The 17,082-nt window shown below is 38.7% G+C and overlaps 1 protein-coding gene across 1 annotated transcript in view; it reads left to right on the forward strand.

Moving 5' to 3' along the window:
- Nucleotides 1-1,851: 1,851 nt before the first annotated feature.
- The window catches only part of LOC121482448 (28S ribosomal protein S31, mitochondrial-like), a 61,244-nt gene continuing 46,013 nt past the window's right edge, over nt 1,852-17,082 (forward strand). Inside the window, exon 1 of the mRNA XM_041740370.1 lies at nt 1,852-2,057. Within this exon, the coding sequence (XP_041596304.1) occupies nt 1,852-2,057 (206 nt within the window). The remainder of the gene's footprint in view (nt 2,058-17,082) is intronic.

A 17,082-nucleotide genomic window follows, 5' to 3' on the forward strand; every position in this document is an offset into this window, starting at 1 on the left:
GGCAGGCGCCAAACCGCTGCGCCACCCAGGGATCCCTGTATACACATCTCTATCCATTCATCTACCGATGCGCATTTAAGTTGTATCCTATCTTAGATATTGTAAATAATACTGCATGAACATAGGGGTGCATTTATCTTCAAATTAGGGTTATTTTCTTCAAATAGAAACCCAGAAGCAGGATTGCTGGATCATACGAAGTTCTGTAATTTTTTTAGAAATCTTCATACTACTTTCCACAGTGCCTACACCAAATTTACATTCCCACCAACAGTGTGCGCAATGGATCACTTTTTTCTACATCCTCAACACTTGTTATTTTCTTTTTAATAGTCATTCTAATAGTAGTGAGGTGCTATGTCATCATGGCTCATGTGCCCTTGAGAAAAATGTGTATTCTGCAGTTGTTAGAATGTGCTGTATGGGTTAGGCCCATTTGCTCCAGCATTATTCAAATCTGCAGCTTCCTTATTGTTTTCTATTTCATGACCCTGAGATCCCAATTTAAGCCAAAACTGAGAAGCCAATGCTCAACTGCTCAACTGAGCCACCCAGGTACCGCTACAGTTTATGTTTTTGAGGTCACACTTTACATCTTTTCATTTTATCTATAGCTTCACTAGTCCTAGCTTTAATTTTATCTTTGACTTTTGGCCTCTTAATTTTGTGTTTTGGTGAACTCCTCTTTGGGTTCACCTTTTTAGGAACTCTCTTGGGCCTCTAGAACCTGGATGTCGATTTCCTTTTCTAGGTTAGAGAAGTTTTCAGATATGATCTTGCTCTTCTCCTTATGGGACCCCTTAATGTGAATATCATTTTGCTTGACATTGTCACACAGGTCCCCTAAGTTATCCTTTTTTTAGTTCTTTTTGCCTATGTCCATGTGAGTTCTATTGTTTTGTCTTCTAGTTCACTGAATTGCTCTGTATTATACAGTCTGTTGAACCCCTCTGCTGTATTTTGCAGTTCTACTTTTCTGCTCTGTCACTGCTGTTGGTGCTTACCTGTATATTCTATGGCTTCGTTGAAGTTCTCAATGGGCTGATCCAGTTTTCTCAAGACCTTGGTGAGGATCTTCATGACCATTACTTTGAACTCTTGATCAGATAGATTGCTTATCTTTACCATTAAAGTCTTTATTCTGAGATTTTGTCTTCCTCTTTTGTTTAAAACATACTTCTCTGGTTTCTTATTTTACTTTATTTCTATATATCTTAAGCAACACTGCTTCCTTTCCCAATCTTCAAGGTGTGGCGTTAGATAATGATCCTTCTCTTTCACCCTCGCCCTAGCCTCTTGGTTATTTCTTGAACCTTTGCGATGATCTAAACTACCTAATTTATTCTCAAGAAGGACCCATTGTTGAGGGGGCACCAAGACAGATCAGTGATCCAAGAGGAAGAATCTCCTTTAGCACCTAGTTTCAGGCTGATGGCAGTCAGGTGCTCAGGCAGCAGCTTTTAAAGTAAGCAAATATATAGACTATCCTTTAGGGCCACAATCCTGAACACTAACTAGCCTCCAACTGGGAGATCTGGAGGTATCCCCGTGAGAATTAGGGCACTAGGCAAGTGTATAAGGTTATTTCTGAAAGGTCTTGTTAAGCTGTAGCAAGGCCAATGGGGTGCACAATTTCTCTCACATTCCGTATCTGTGCAGTACCTTAGAGGTGATGACCTACCACGAATGGTCTTTTTGTTGTAGTCCCTCGGAGCTGAGGCCCACTAGGCACGGGTGAACAAAATGTTTCCCTTTATGTGGTCTGCCTGCAGCCAGGGGCTTCAGTGGGGCAGTTATAAAGTGTAGAGGGTCAGGGCGCACTCAGGGCCTCCAGAAGGCGGGAAATGAGGTATGGAAGCCTATGAGCTTCAGCAGCAGTGCTGTGTGACAGTGCCCTACCTGCATGAGCATGCAGGCCGCAGGATGGGCAAAGAAGGCTGTGACCACTCACACTTGCCAGCCCCATCCAGGGAGTGTGGAATCTCTGAACTGCCATGCTCAGGCCTCAGCAACACAGTAGGAAGGTGCCACACAGCCAACTCTGCTTCCCTTAACAGGTTAGATGGAGAGCACACAAACGGCCTCTGCCAATCCACAGAAAGCCCCATCTGTCCCTTGCACTCTAGCAGATGCCTAGGACCAGCAAATCAATCACACTTATATACAATCCAGGTGTTTTACAAACTGGTGCTTTTGCACAGGATTCCCAGGTGAGAGAGACAACACATGAGCACTTTAAAAGAAAACTTTTGAGGATCCCTGGGTGGCTCAGTGGTTGGCCCAGGGCACGATCCTGGAGTCCCGGGATCGAGTCCCACATCGGGCTCCAGCATGGAGCCTGCTTCTCCTTCTGCCTCTCTCTCTCTCTTTCTCTCTCTCTCTCTCTCATGTCTATCAGGAATAAATAAATAAAATCTTAAAAAAATAAAATAAAAAATAAAAGAAAACTTTCAGTTTCCTATACTACTTCGGGTCCCTTGGACATCAGCCCGGTTGTTTTCTAAGCCAGACGGAAGGGTTAGGGTACCTGATATGTGGCACCAAGTCCTAGCTCCTCTGGGAGAGATGACAGACTGTTGAGATTCTCCTTACTGTGAGACCCAGGGCCGGGGGTGGGGCTTTGGTGAGACTATGTCTCCGCCTCACTTACCTGTGTCAAAGTAGCCCTTTTATCTTTTGTTGTGGGATGCAGTTCATCTAGTTTTCAAAACTTTTTCAGAGAGAAATGATCCATAGGTAGCTCTAGGTCTCCTGTGTCCATGAGAGGAGGGGAGTTAATGATCTTATGCATCCACCCCAAACCATTCTGTCTTCTGAAGAGCTCCCCAGGGGTTCCTGGTCTTCTGATTTTAAATGAATATGATTACTTTTTGAAATAAAGACAACTTTTTATAAAAACTCACATGGAAAAGTAATTAGAATTTATCTATTTAACTTTAATTTTTGATGACTATATGCTCACACTATGTAAGCTTTGAATAAAATGTTTAATTCATCTTTTAGATCAATGCTCTCCATTAAAATTGTCTACTATGATGAAACTATTTTCTACCCACCTCATCCCATATAATACCTACCAGGGACATGTGGCTATTAAGTATTCATATGATTATTGTGGTTGATAACTATTCTTTAATTTGAATAATCATGTGTGATTAGTGGATACTGAATCAAGCAGTACAACTTTAGAGTATTACTTCCTACTCACACAAATTATGAAAATATTTTATGGTACATTAAATTAGTAATTTGCCAAAATAAACTCAGTAAACTTTTTCTTTTTTTTCAGAGATTTTATTTGAGAGCAAGGAGAGAAGAGAGCATGTACGAGTGTAGGGGGAGCGGCAGAGAGAGAAGTAAACTCCCCACTGAGCAGGGAGCCTGACACATAGTACTTGATCCCATGACCCTGGGATCATGACCTGAGCCAAAAGCAGACAGGTAGCCAGCCAACTGAGCCACCCAGGCACCCCAAAACATAATAAACGCTATAAAATAATTATATAATAATTATAACTCCAGAAGTCCCCATCTCATTTTCAGTACACCTAGAAATGTGTAAAATAATACTCAGTTACCCTTAACAGTTGGCCATTTTAAGTTTTATAAAAACATAACTTTGTACCTATTTTTCAATTTCACTGGTTTGAAAGCATATCAAAGTAGAAATAAAGTATATTTTATCTACTATATGGCTTAATTTACATTTTTTGAATACTTGAATACATGGCAAGTGGCCTTCCTTTTTTTCTCTTTCTTCTTCCTCGAATTAAGGAGGAAGATTAGATTGAAGGCATTGGGCAGCCCTGGGTGGCTCAGAGGTTCAGCTCCGCCTTCAGCCCAAGGCATGATCCTGGAGACCTGGGATCCAGTCCCATGTCAGGCTCCCTGCATGGAGCCTGCTTCTCCCTCTGCCTGTGTCTCTGCCTCTCTCTCTCTCTCTCTCTGTCTCTCATGAATAAATAAAATCTTTAAAAAAAAAAAAAAAAAGCAACCTAATGTACTTAAAAAAAAAAAAAAAGACTGAAGGCATTAATTAGATAAATACAGTTCTAGGCCACTACAGGCTTGAATAATATTTTAATAACAAGATTTGAAAGACTAGAGCTTTGTTGGAACCATGTTTTTTATAAAGCATGATCTGGTGTAGAACATGAAGGAAAGATCTAATAAAGATCAGACTAGAGAAGGAGCAGCAGCAGCAAGGTTCAAATATGAAATGCAAAAGGACCGAAATAGTGACAATATAAATGTGAATAAAAAAATAAAATACATCAAAATAAGATTTTACATGTTGTTCCTTAAAAAAAAAAATTATGAAGAGGTGCCTTGTTGGCTCAGTCAGGTAAGCCTTAATTCCTGCTCTTAGCTCAGGTCATGATCTCAGGGTCATGAGATGTGAAGTCTGCTTGCGATTCTCTCTCCCTGTCCCCTCATTTGCATGTATGCTAAAATTAATAAATAAAGTCTTTAAAAAAAACATGATGGAACCTCAACAGTATTGAAGAGAATGGTGTAAGAGGATAGCAACTGGAATTCTTTAAATCATCACTTTGGGTAAAGGCATGGCAAATGCCAAGAAAGTCCTTGAATAAACTTCTAGTTTCACTTTACAACTCTCTGGGAAACTAAGCATTATTGTTTGAATTCCTCGAGCATTCATTTTGTCATCTGCAATATGAGAACAATCACACACCTCAGTGGATAACTTTGAGAATCGAGAGATAGTGTGGGTGGAAGTGCTTACTGTAATCCTATGTACTGTGCAAAGTACAATAATACAAAATCATTTTTGTACTAATAATGGGAACTGTTAACCATTATATAATTCATCTTATGTTAAGGTTTTAATACTAATATAAATCATCCACTTAATTTTGTTTCATTAAAAATAAAAGCTAAACTCTTTTTAGATTCTAAGTCCATAATTCCTAAGGATTCCAAAACTAGGCAACCGTGGCTAGAAATATGACACATGATAAATTGTTCCAGAAAGAAAAACAGTAAGATTTGCAGTTTGTCATGCATTTATAAAGGCTATTATTTCAAGAAAGCAGGGTAATCCCATCGTTTCTATTCATACTCAGTTTAGGTAACTATTTGTCGTGGCCTAAATACTTAGCAACAAATGAGTGGGCAGCTCAGAAGACAGCGACAGAGAGAGAGTTAGAGAGAGATTTCTGAAGTTGCCCCACCTTTGAAGGTTCATTTCTTACAAATTAGTAAAATATAAGAAATTCTTAACTTTAATTCCCTTTAGGTCAAAATTAAACTATTGAGTCCAAATAATCAAACATGCAGAAGAAGCTAATTGAAAAATCAAATACCTGGGTTTAAAGTTTGAACTATTGCCAGAAATGACTTCTAGACATCATAGGGCTTACTTATGTTCATCTTCTTGATACACAGTATCCAGAATTATAAGTTATAAACTCTACTACAATTACATCAAAGACATGCTTTGTAAACAGCTTTTAAAATGCATCCTGACAAGCAGATAAAGTCGATAAATTTTAAGTATTTTTAATGCCGCATGCATCATCAGAAACTTTACCTACTTGCTTTTCCAACATACTATCTTAGGCTGTACATTTTAATAACTGAAAAAGCTCCCTAAAATCTAATTGTTAAAATCATTTTCAGCACTTTTAATAGCACCTGAAAGCTACTAGTTAATGATTATCTTCTATGTGCGAGATACATTAAATGCTTTATCAAAAAAAAAAAAAAAAGCAAAAGCAAAACCAAATGTTATTTAATGCTTGTAACAACCCTACATTATTTTTACCACCAAAAAAAATATTGAAACTTACATTTCAAATGACTTTAGAGATATGCACAGCTGAAAGTAATTTCAACACACAGCACATGCTCCCCACATCACCACTCAGCAGCCTTGTTCTGAGCCTGCTCACTTCAGGAACGAAGGGGGTATAGCAATCTACCACCTTCCTCCAAAATACACTTCACTACCAAAACTACTAGGAAGGCCATCAAAACTAAACTAGACATCCTCAAAATCCTTCTGTATGATAGTAACGAAAAGAATGCCAAGACCTTTAATCATTACTCACCATCACCAGGAATCCATCCCATCTTATGAGCATCTTTTGATATCACAAATTTACGACACCTTTCCAACTTTTAACCTTCTTTCATTCTGTTTCCCCCAGAAAACCTCCTCTTTTGTGAATATTCTTGCTCTGAGAGCACACATTCCACTGAGGATAATGCTCTCCACGTACTCTTCTCAAAAATGTGCTCTCCAGGCACTGGGCCTAGCATCATTGCTTTGTTTCTCATCACCACTCCCAGGCAATTGCATGGTTGCTTCCTATCTGCAGAAAGTTCAGCTTGAAAGCTAAGTACCACCTGCTATTCCTCTTTGATGCAGGCATCCATAAACCTCCAGGCTCTCCCCATTATTAACCAGATCTAGGGGCTAGCTCTCTCACATTCTCTCCAAAACCCCTTCTTTCCCAATTCCTGGTCATCTGTTTTCAAATAATTGCCCATGTACTTGCTGCTTCTTTCTTGTTAGTATGGATAAATGAGCTACATTCCTGGTTAAAACTAACACTTCCATTAGTGCTTAAGTTCATCTCTTATTTACTTACGGTCATTTCTTCTGCACTTCTCAACTTGCTATTATTCCTTTCTCTTAGTGTGAAATCGCTTCGATCACAGTGGAATTCACCTAGTGACATAAGTTCTCTTCTTTTTTCATATCATCTATTCTCACTTCTTATACTTCCTTTCCTTCAATTCTTTCTTAGTTCAGTGTCCAACAGGATATTCGGTTTAACAAAAACCTTTTTCTGACAAGGTCACATATATAACCTCAGCTTACTTACTGGCCAGTTCTCAGTTCTTAAATGACTGGACTTATTAGCAGCTTTTCACATCATGTTTGACACACTCCATTCTCAAACACCTCCTTCAAGTACACCTCTCACTCTGGGCTCTCCTACTGCCTCCTTCCTATGTCTAATTGTCTTTATTAATTCTTATCTTCCCTTCCTCTAGCTGATGGAGTGTCTTTGTACTTAGTCTTTTCATTACTTTGGTCTCCGTGCTAGGTAATCTCAAATAGACTCAGGCTGCTAACTTTCAAATTCATACATCCCTTGAATGTCGGACTCCTTGATTTAACTGTCTACTTGACATCTGAATTTGAATGTCTAATAGACATTTCAAACTTAACACGTTAAAAACTGAATAACCAATCTCCCCCTTCTTGGCAAACCTGTTCTTCCCATAGTCTTGTCATTTATTTCAGAATAGAAACAAAACCCGTACTCTGAACTACAAAGGTCTATGAGGTAGACCTCTGAGACACCCCTGACATTATATTCTACTACTCTGCTTTCACAGAGTCTACTCCAGCCAACTGGCCTTCATGCTAACTGTAAAAATATAAGAAAAATATTCAGCCCCTGACCTTGAGGCACTGGGCTGACACCACCAGGCCTCAATGCTACTACAAGCTGTCCTAATGCCAATTGAGGACAATTAGGCCTCAATATTAGGATAACTGGTGTGATGTTCACAGCTAAGCCATATTGTTTCCTTGATGACATCAATGGCACTATACAAAGTGCCAAGAATGTGGTCAATACTCAGTTGATATTAGCTGAATAAAGAGATTAAGTCAATAAATATCATAAACAAAGGCATATAATATGGATTTTTCTATTCTAATTACAGCATAGCTGAGATATATGGATGGTCCAAGTTGGAATAAGCCCAACTACACATGTCTGAGCATGTTTAGAGTAAATTTCTAATAATCATTATCTATTTCATTTAGCTTGCATTAACATCTTCTAATTATGTTAAAATTTGCTCTTCTCTGGTTATTTCATCTTCAAGAAGTATCTAGCTAACCACTGATTTGATCCTGTATCTACAAGAATAAGAGGATTTGATTTTGCTCTTAGGCTATGTTTCTTGTAATTTTGTTCCAACTTGAATTTAGCATCTTTTAACAAGATCAAGAGTAATTTTTCTCTCATTATGGTATCTATATTCATCCCAGCTTCATCTCTTGGTTGCAGGACGCCTGGGTGGCTCAGGGGTTGAGTGCCTGCCTTCGGCCCAAAGTGTGATCCTAGAGTCCCGGGATCGAGTCCCATATTGGGCGCCCCGAATGGAGCCTGCTTCTCCCTCTGCCTGTGTGTCTCTGCCTCTCTATGTGTCTCTCATGAATAAATAAATAAAATCTTAAAAACAAAACAAAACAAAACTCCTGGTTGCTATTAGTTGTCTACTTATACCACTAGCTCTAGATAAAGATTGAATATAGGGCTACATTGTATTTTTGATGATACGTTGAATTTAATTTTTCTCTCCCCCAGGGCTGTCACATTTGCTTGCTCCCTGTTTATTTTTTTTGACTTCCCAAACTTGTTATTTAGGGATATATGTAGGTAAACTAAGAACATAAGAAATCACATTGGTAAATATGTTTTTAATAATAAATTATATGTAATTCCTTTTCTAATGTATGAACGCGTGCTTAAGATTGGTATTAAATTTCAAATGTTAATTTATCTACTTCAATATTACATATTCACATTATGAATATCACATTATGATAAATATTAAACAATGAATATTAAATATTCCCATTTTAACACAGACCTTAATAGGTCTACGAATGAAGAACACAAATGTGTAACATTCATTAACTAAGATAGTTATACTTTGTGTAAGTAATTTTTAAAAACATTATCTGTTTGCAGGTTATTTCAATGGAGCATTATTTTTATTTAAATTTTTATTTAACTCATACTTTGTAAGGATGTATCATTTATTCTAAATACAGAATACCTGTAACTATATTTTTTAAACATCACATTCAGGGGGGAAAATGTGTGTTTATTTGCCTACATCTAAATGCAGCTACACTGTGAGTTTGCTTATAGAATATATACCATGAAGAACAGAATTTCTTATTAGTATTTTTTTAGAGAAATAGACTGAAAAATACCGATTTTAAGTTTATTAAATGATGGCACCACAGCTAGGTTTTTCATCCGTTAGATTCTCTAAAGCATCTTATCAAGTTCCCTTTGCCACCTTCAGGAATACCTTCATTTTTACCCCAACAGAATAGGGATAGTTCAATTTTTCAAATATTTTTAAAAGTGTCTCAATCTGATAAGGGGCATATTAAGTATTTACCACTAACATAACACTTAATCATGCTATATTGAACACTTCCTTACTAAACTTGAGAAAATGAGAGTATCTGCTCTTTGAGTTAACCCTGTTCAGAAGTCCCCTCACAGTCTCCGTGATCCATAGTTCTGCTTTCTGTGGTCAAGCTGTCCACAGTCAATAGAGGTCTGAAAGCAGATAATCCTCCTTCTCCCATATCATCAGGTCAGGAGTAGCCTAATTGTATGTCACCATTCTTCTGTCAGTCACCTCAGTCTCACTATGTGGTTATTTTATTATGTCACATCATCAGAGGAAGAGTGCAGAGGACAGATCAAAAATGATTTGAGGAGGGATCCCTGGGTGGTGCAGTGGTTTAGCGCCTGCCTTTGGCCCAGGGTGCGATCCTGGAGACCTGGGATCGAATCCCACGTCGGGCTCCTTGCATGGAGCCTGCTTCTCCCTCTGCCTATGTCTCTGCCCCTCTCTCTCTCTCTCTCTCTCTCTGTGTGACTATCATGAATAAATAAATAAAATCTTAAAAAAAATGATTTGAAGAGAAAAAGACCACATTCACAGAACTTTTATTACAGTGTATAGCTTGAATTATTCTATTTTCTTATTATTGTTAATTTTTCACTGTGCCTGATTTATAAAGTTATCACGGGCATGCACATTTAAGAATTTTTTAAAATTAAAAAAAAAAACCCACTATGTATGTTTTGGCACTATCCATGATTTCAGGCATCCACAGGAGGGCTTGGCATGTATTCCCCAAAGAGGAGGGATTACTATATTTTAAGTCCTGTCAAGTACAATTAGGCAAGAAAAATGTAATAAAAGGTATACGGTTTGTCACACAATAAGCAAAACTATCTTTATTGACAAACAACCTAATTGTCTATATGTAACATTCCTAAGAATCTTTAAAATCCTATTAGAATTAATAAATGAAATTTGTATACAAATATCAACTGTAATTGTTTATGAAAGGAAAACCTTGTATTTGAAATGACATAAAAATTTAGAGAATAAATTTGACAAAAGATCTACCACTCCTCTACCCTGATAAGAGAAAAGCTAGAGTGCTATACCCAAGTTCAAGTATTGGAGCACTTAATATTACTAAGATGTTCTTTCTAAATTGATATATAGATACAGCGCAACCCCAATCAGTATCTCAGCAGTCTTTATTGAAATATGTAAATGCAGGGGCACCTGGCTAGCTCAGTTAGTAGAATGAGCAACTCCCAACCTCAGAGTTGTGAGCTGGAGCCCCACTTTGGGCATGGAGTCTAGTTTAAAAAACAAAACAAATAAAAAACATGTAAATGGAAAAGACCTATCCTTGCCAGAACAATTTGGAATAAAAAGGCAAAATGGCAAGGCTCTTAATACTACATGATTTCAAGACTTACCATTAAGTTTCAGAAGTCCAGGCAGTGCAGTTTTTATAGGAAGTTATACAATTAGATCAATGGGACACAATTGAGTCCAGAAATAGACCTACACACTTATGATGAATTGATTTTCACAGAAGTGTTGAAGCAATTCAACAGGGAACAAAAAAATTCAACAAATGGTGATGCAGCAACTAAATATCCATCAGGAAGAACATGAGCCTCAATCTCTACTCACACACAAATTCAAGATGAATCATAAAGGTGAAAGCTAAAACTATAAAACTGCTAAGACACAACAATGAAAAATCTCTCCAATCTTGACAAAGGCAGGTATAGACAGACAATAAATGCACTAAACTTAAAAGAAAAATCTATAAATTGGACTTTGTCACAAGGAAAATATGCTTATCCAAAGACCATGAAGAAGAAAATAAAGGCAAGACACAAATCAAAACCAAGTATCTGCAATCCGTAGGTCACAAAGACCTTTTTTCCAGAATGTCTTAAGAAATCTTATATCTCAGAAGTCTGTTTTGTGAACACTCTTCACAAAATTAAAAAAAAAATGTTTTTGGACTTCAGTAATACAGCAATTTCCTTACCTGAATCATTGCAGAAATATTCTGGGAATGAGGCATGCTAATCAAATCTGTTCAGAAATACCTAGGAATACATCAAAGTAAAACACACTAAAAAAAAATCCAACCGAAAAACAAAGACAATAATCAAATAATAAAAATACTTGTTCTTTGAAGAAAAAAAGCATTATTTTATCAATGTTTTTTATGGTCTACTAACACATTCTTCTCATTTCCTTCTGCAGAGGGTCTGGGACAGGGGAAATTTCGGATCAAATAGAATTATAAAGTTATCAAGAACTATTCTCTAGTTATTCTCCCTTCCTCTGGCTCCTCTACACTTATTTACCAACTCTCAACATCAAAAATGATCTATTTACTTTTACCAAGAAATATCAATTTTCAGACTTGACATTTTAGGCTGGAACTTTTGGGGAAGGATTCCTTAGAAGAAAATATCAAAGTTTGTGGAAGACAATTTTCCCTAATTTCATCATACTTGACATTGACTCTCAAATGTAGAATATTGAAATTTCATTGAAATTTGTAATTCCGAACACCTATGATTGAAACAAGAGTCACAGAGCTACTTAATGACAATATTTCTTAGACTTTTTCAAAAATTACAAATTACAAGTATTAATGTTTGGATGTTTACATTCAACATGCAAAGTTTTAAAACCATCATGAATATGGTATTTAGCACATTTTCTCATTGATAAAATAAAAGATTGCATGTAATTAAAGGGGACAAGATTGCATGTTACGCATTTATACATATTTCCACAGCTGCAAATTTACAACTAACCTAAAAGGGCTGAAGTAAGTAATGAATATGTTACAGTGTCGTGGGTACTATTAACTGCTTAAATAAACTTTCTTGCAGAACATAGTTCATCACGGAGGGGAAATTGCTGGTACTATAATCCAAATTTAAGATGACAAGAACAATAGGAACAAAGAAAAAGTAAGTTTCAAATAAAATCTAAAGAATGGCATACAGAAAAAAATATTCTAAAAAATAGTGAAACACAGAAAAAGCAGAGCTTGGAATTTATGAAGCAATATTGTTTTGTTTTGTTTTTTTAAGATTTTATTTATTTTTTCATGAGAGACACACAGAGAGAGGCAGAGACACAGGCAGAGGGAGAAGCAGGCTCCGTGCAGGGAGCCCGACATTGGACTCGATCCCGGGACTCCAGGATCACCCCCTGGGCCAAAGGTGGCACCAAACCGCTGAGCCACCCAGGAATCCCTGCAGTATTCCTTATTAATTCATGACAACAATAAAGAGTAAAGTCTAAGGCAGCCCGGGCGGCTCAGCGCCGCCTCCAGCCCAGGGCCTGAACCTGGAGACCCTGGATCAAGTCCCACATCAGGCTCCCTGCATGGATCTGCTTCTCCCTCTGCCTCTCTGTGTGTCTCTCATGAATAAATAAACAAAATCTTAAAAAAAAAAAAAAAAGAAAGAGCAAAGTCTAGAATGATGAACTTAGGAAATCTATCCTTACCAGTTTGTTCTCTTAAAAGCACGAGAAAATAAATTTGATTTCAAAATGTCAAACCAACAAAAAATAGATCCTGGTCAAAACTCAATACAAAGTTATTATACGAAAAAAACCTAAGTACCAAAACAGTGTCGTATAAACACTTAATGAATACAAATGTATGCCCAGAAACTAGATTTTTAAAAAACAGTATTTAATTGTTTAAAGATTTTCTTTGAGAGCGAGACCCAGAACACAAGCAGGGAGGAAGGCAGAGGGAGAGGAAGAAGCAGGCTCCCTGCAATCCCAGGATCACCAGCCCAAGCCAAAGGCAGCTGCTTAAACAATTGAGCCAGCCATGCACCCCTGAAAAAAATAGTTTAAAATTGAAATATTAGTTCCTGGGCACCTGGGTGGCTCAATCAGTTAAGCAGCTACCTTCGGCTTGGGTCATGACCTCAGGGTCCTGGGATGGAGCCCCACATTGTCTTCCTGCTTAGTGGGGAAGTCTGCTCCTCCCTCCCCGTCTGCCCCTGCTCATGTTCTCTCTGGCTCACTCTAAATAAATAAATTCTTTAAAATATAATAAGTAAATAAAATTATTTTTGCAGCTGTGCTGAAATACAATTAACATATAACATTCTGTATATTTAAGGTATACTATGGGACATAATACACAGACATACCATGAAATGTATACCGTAATAAAGTTACTTAATCCATCCCCATGTATGATCACTGTTCTTTTGTATGTGATCAGAACATTTAAGATTTATTCTCTTGGGCAGCCCTGGTGGTGCAGCAGTTTAGTGCCACCTGCAGCCTGGGGCATGATCCTGGAGACCTGGGATCGAGTCCTGCGACAGGCTTCAGGCTCGCTCCCTCTCTCTCTCTATCTCTCTCTCTCCTCCCCCCCCCCCATGAATAAATAAAATCTTTTAAAAACAAAGATTTATTCTCTTAACAGTCAAGTACATGAGGTACCTCAATATTATTCAACCTGTTAAAGGGAATTTGTACCATTTGACTAACATCTCATTACCCACAAGCTCCCCCAGCCCCTAGCATCTACCCTTCTATATTGTTTTTTCTGAGTTCAGCTTTATTAGATTCCAAATGTAAATGAGATCATAGGGAATTTGCCTTGCTCTTACTCATTTCACTTAGCATAACGCCCTCAAGTTCTACTCTTTTTCTTCCAAATACCAGGATAGTGTTTTGTATGGCTAATATCTCATTGTACACACACACAGCATTTGCTTTATCCTTTCATATGTCATGGATACCTGGGCAGAGACTGTTGCCGTTATCTTGGCAACTGTGAAGAATGCCACAAATAAACAGGAGGGTGCAGATATCTTTTCCAGATACTGATTATATTCCCTTAAGGGTAAATATCCAGAAATGGGATTACTGGGTCCTACAATAGTTCTGACATCAATTTTTTGAGCAACCTGTGTACTGTTTTCCATAGTAGCAGCACCAATTTACATTCACACCAACAGTGCACAAGGGTTCCCTGTCTTCCACATCCTCGCCAACACACCTTATCTCTTCTCTTTTTGCTAAGGATCCTTCTAACAGGCTGGAAGCTGTATCTCATTGTGGTTTTGATTCGGAATTCTCAGGAAATCAGTGATGTTTCACCCCTTTTCATGTACCTGGTGGTCCTTTTCTTTGTAGGTCTTCTTTGGAAAGGGGCCCATACAGGTCCTCTGCCCATTTTTTTTTTAAATCAGATATGTTTTTAGTGTTCTTGATTTATAGGAGTCCTTTATTTATTTTGAGATTAACCCGTTATCAGACAGTTTGCAAATATCTCCTACTCTCCTATAGGCTGTTCATTTTGTTGAAGGTTTCTTTTGTGGCTTTTCAGTTTTATGTAGTCCCACTTGGGGTTCTTTTGCTTGGTCTCTTGGGCTCTGGGTGTCATATCTGAAACCCCGTCGCCAAAGCCAACATCAGGCAACTTTCCCCTACATTTTCTTTTTTTTCCCCTACATTTTCTTCTAATACTTTTATGCTTTCACATCTTTGGATCTGCTGCTCTACACTTCTTGTTCCCTATTCTGTCAAAAGCAGGGGGTTTCTTAAGATTGTAGGCCTTCGGGGGGGGGCACCTGGGTGGCTCAGCGGTTGAGCATCTGCCGCCAACTCAGGGCGTGATCCTTGGGTCCTGGGATCGAGTCCCACATCGGGTTCCCTGCATGGAGCCTGCTTCTCTCCCTCTGCCTGTGTCTCTGCCCCGCCCCCGCCATGTGTCTCATGAATAAATAATTTTTTTTAAAGGATTATAGGCCTTCACTCAATGTTGCAAAAATAAAATGCATGCTCACAGGCTTTTCCTTCAGCAGGGCTGAATTTCCAAGTTTATGTGCATTCTCTAGACCCCACAGATAGGGGCTAGCTGTGTGTGTGTGTGTGTGTGTCTGTGTGTGTGTGTGTGTGTGTCTGCACCTGCATGCCCACGTACTTGCTTGTGTGTTTACTAACCATCTGCAAAGTCTCACCATCACCACCCTTGTGGAGCTGTACAGGGAGCTGGCCATGAAGCGAGTGTATATGGTGATGAGGCACATTCCCAGCAGCTGGCAGGCCCATCTTCCTGATGGATTCCCTGAAGCAATTAGGAGGATCTGCCTCCCTTCTGTGTCTCTCAGAGCCCTGGCTGCTGTTCTCTCAGCTGCTTCCTGCGCCCCACTAGGGCACCTCTCCTCAGTGTTCTGGATGGGGCAGTAAAAACGTGGGCCTCTTGGGCAGAATTCCACACCACTGTGGAAGCCACATGCTTGCTCGTCACACACCCTCACTTCCTCTATGGGAGAAATCAAGGTCTGGGACTGGACTCTCGCCATAGAGCTGTGGAGCCTTGGAGTAGGGGTCATGTGGGTCAAGTGAAACAGTTCACTCTTATCCGCTTCAATTCATCTAATTTTGGTTTTGCTTTTCTCCAATGGTTGCTAGAACTTCTGTGCTGGATTCCCTCTCATCCATGAAGGATTGTAGGTTGGTGTTGTTGGCGGGGATAGTGGTGAAGACAATAGAAAATTCTTACCCTACCATTTCATCACTCACCTGAAGTTTTTTACCATCATGTCAGACGGTAAAGAACAACAGGAAGTAGAATTAGAAGAACTTGGTAACAAGGTGATTGGAGAAAAGGAAGATTTGACAAAAGAACCAGCATGACTAAGAATTATAACTAGAACAAAACTATTTCGGATCCAGAAACTAAAAGGGAAAGCAAATAAACACGAAAAATGATGTGTTATGGAAAAGAGTAGATGAAGAGGAACTTTTTGTTAATCACATGGAATTAAATGAAGGATAAAAATACATAGAAAAGTTATAGAGATGGAGAATATGTGATAAAGAATCAACACACATATAAGGTTCTATCCCTCCAAGTAAAGCAATCAAACAGAATACATTTTGGGGAGCCCGGGTGGCTCAGCGGTTTAGCACCGCCTTCAGCCCAGGGCGTGATGCTGGAGACCCGGGGTTCGAGTCCCATGTCAGTCTCCCTGAATGGAACCTGTGTCTCTGCCTCTCTCTGTCTCTCTGTCTCATGAATAGATAAATAACATCTTAAAAAGAATACATTTTAAATGCATTATGAAAGAAAAATTTCCTGAAATATAAAAAAACTCTCTCTATATATACTCCCAGATGCATGGGAAAAAGCTACACAACACATACATGAGGGGGGCAGGGACACAGGCAGAGGGAGAGAAGCAGGCTCCATGCATGGAGCCCAATGTGGGACTCAATCCCAGGACCCAGGGATCAACCAAAGGTATCAACACTCACATACATTTAGTACAACTTTAACAGGACTGTAAGAAAAAGGAAAAAAGTGAACATTTGGGAAAATGCAAAATTGCATATAAGGGGAAAATAATCAAATTGTTAATCAGATTTGCCAACAGTAATACTTCATGCCAGGGGCACCTAAGTGGCTCAGTTTAATGAACCTCTGCCGTCTGCTCAGGTCATGATCCAGGGGTCCTGGGATAAAGCCCAGCATCAGGCTCCTTGCTCAGTGAGGAGCCTGCTTCTCCCTCTCCCTCTGCAGCTCCCTCCCTACCTGCTTGTGCTTGTACCCATGCTCTCTCTCAAAATCTTTTTTAAAAATATTGCCAGAAGAGAAATGCCTAGTCATTATATGTTGATAAAGAAAATTTTAGCTAAGAATTTTATATCCAGCCAATAAGTAGTCAAGTGCTAGGCCAGAGGCGATCTTTTGCACATGCAAGACCTCAGCAAATATTTTACCATGAGACTTTACACCTAGTAACATTCCAGGGAATCCACCTTAGACCTGTGCAGTGACTAGAGAGATAGCAACTTCAACAGTGGTAATGAGAATTAAACATTACTATACTAAGCACCATAAGTTAGTTTTAAGGGTGATAATATATAAAAAAGCTGTGTGTTCTAGAAAAATAGACG

Source organism: Vulpes lagopus, chromosome X, assembly GCF_018345385.1.
Source record: "Vulpes lagopus strain Blue_001 chromosome X, ASM1834538v1, whole genome shotgun sequence".
In the NCBI taxonomy this organism is placed as follows: domain Eukaryota; kingdom Metazoa; phylum Chordata; class Mammalia; order Carnivora; family Canidae; genus Vulpes; species Vulpes lagopus.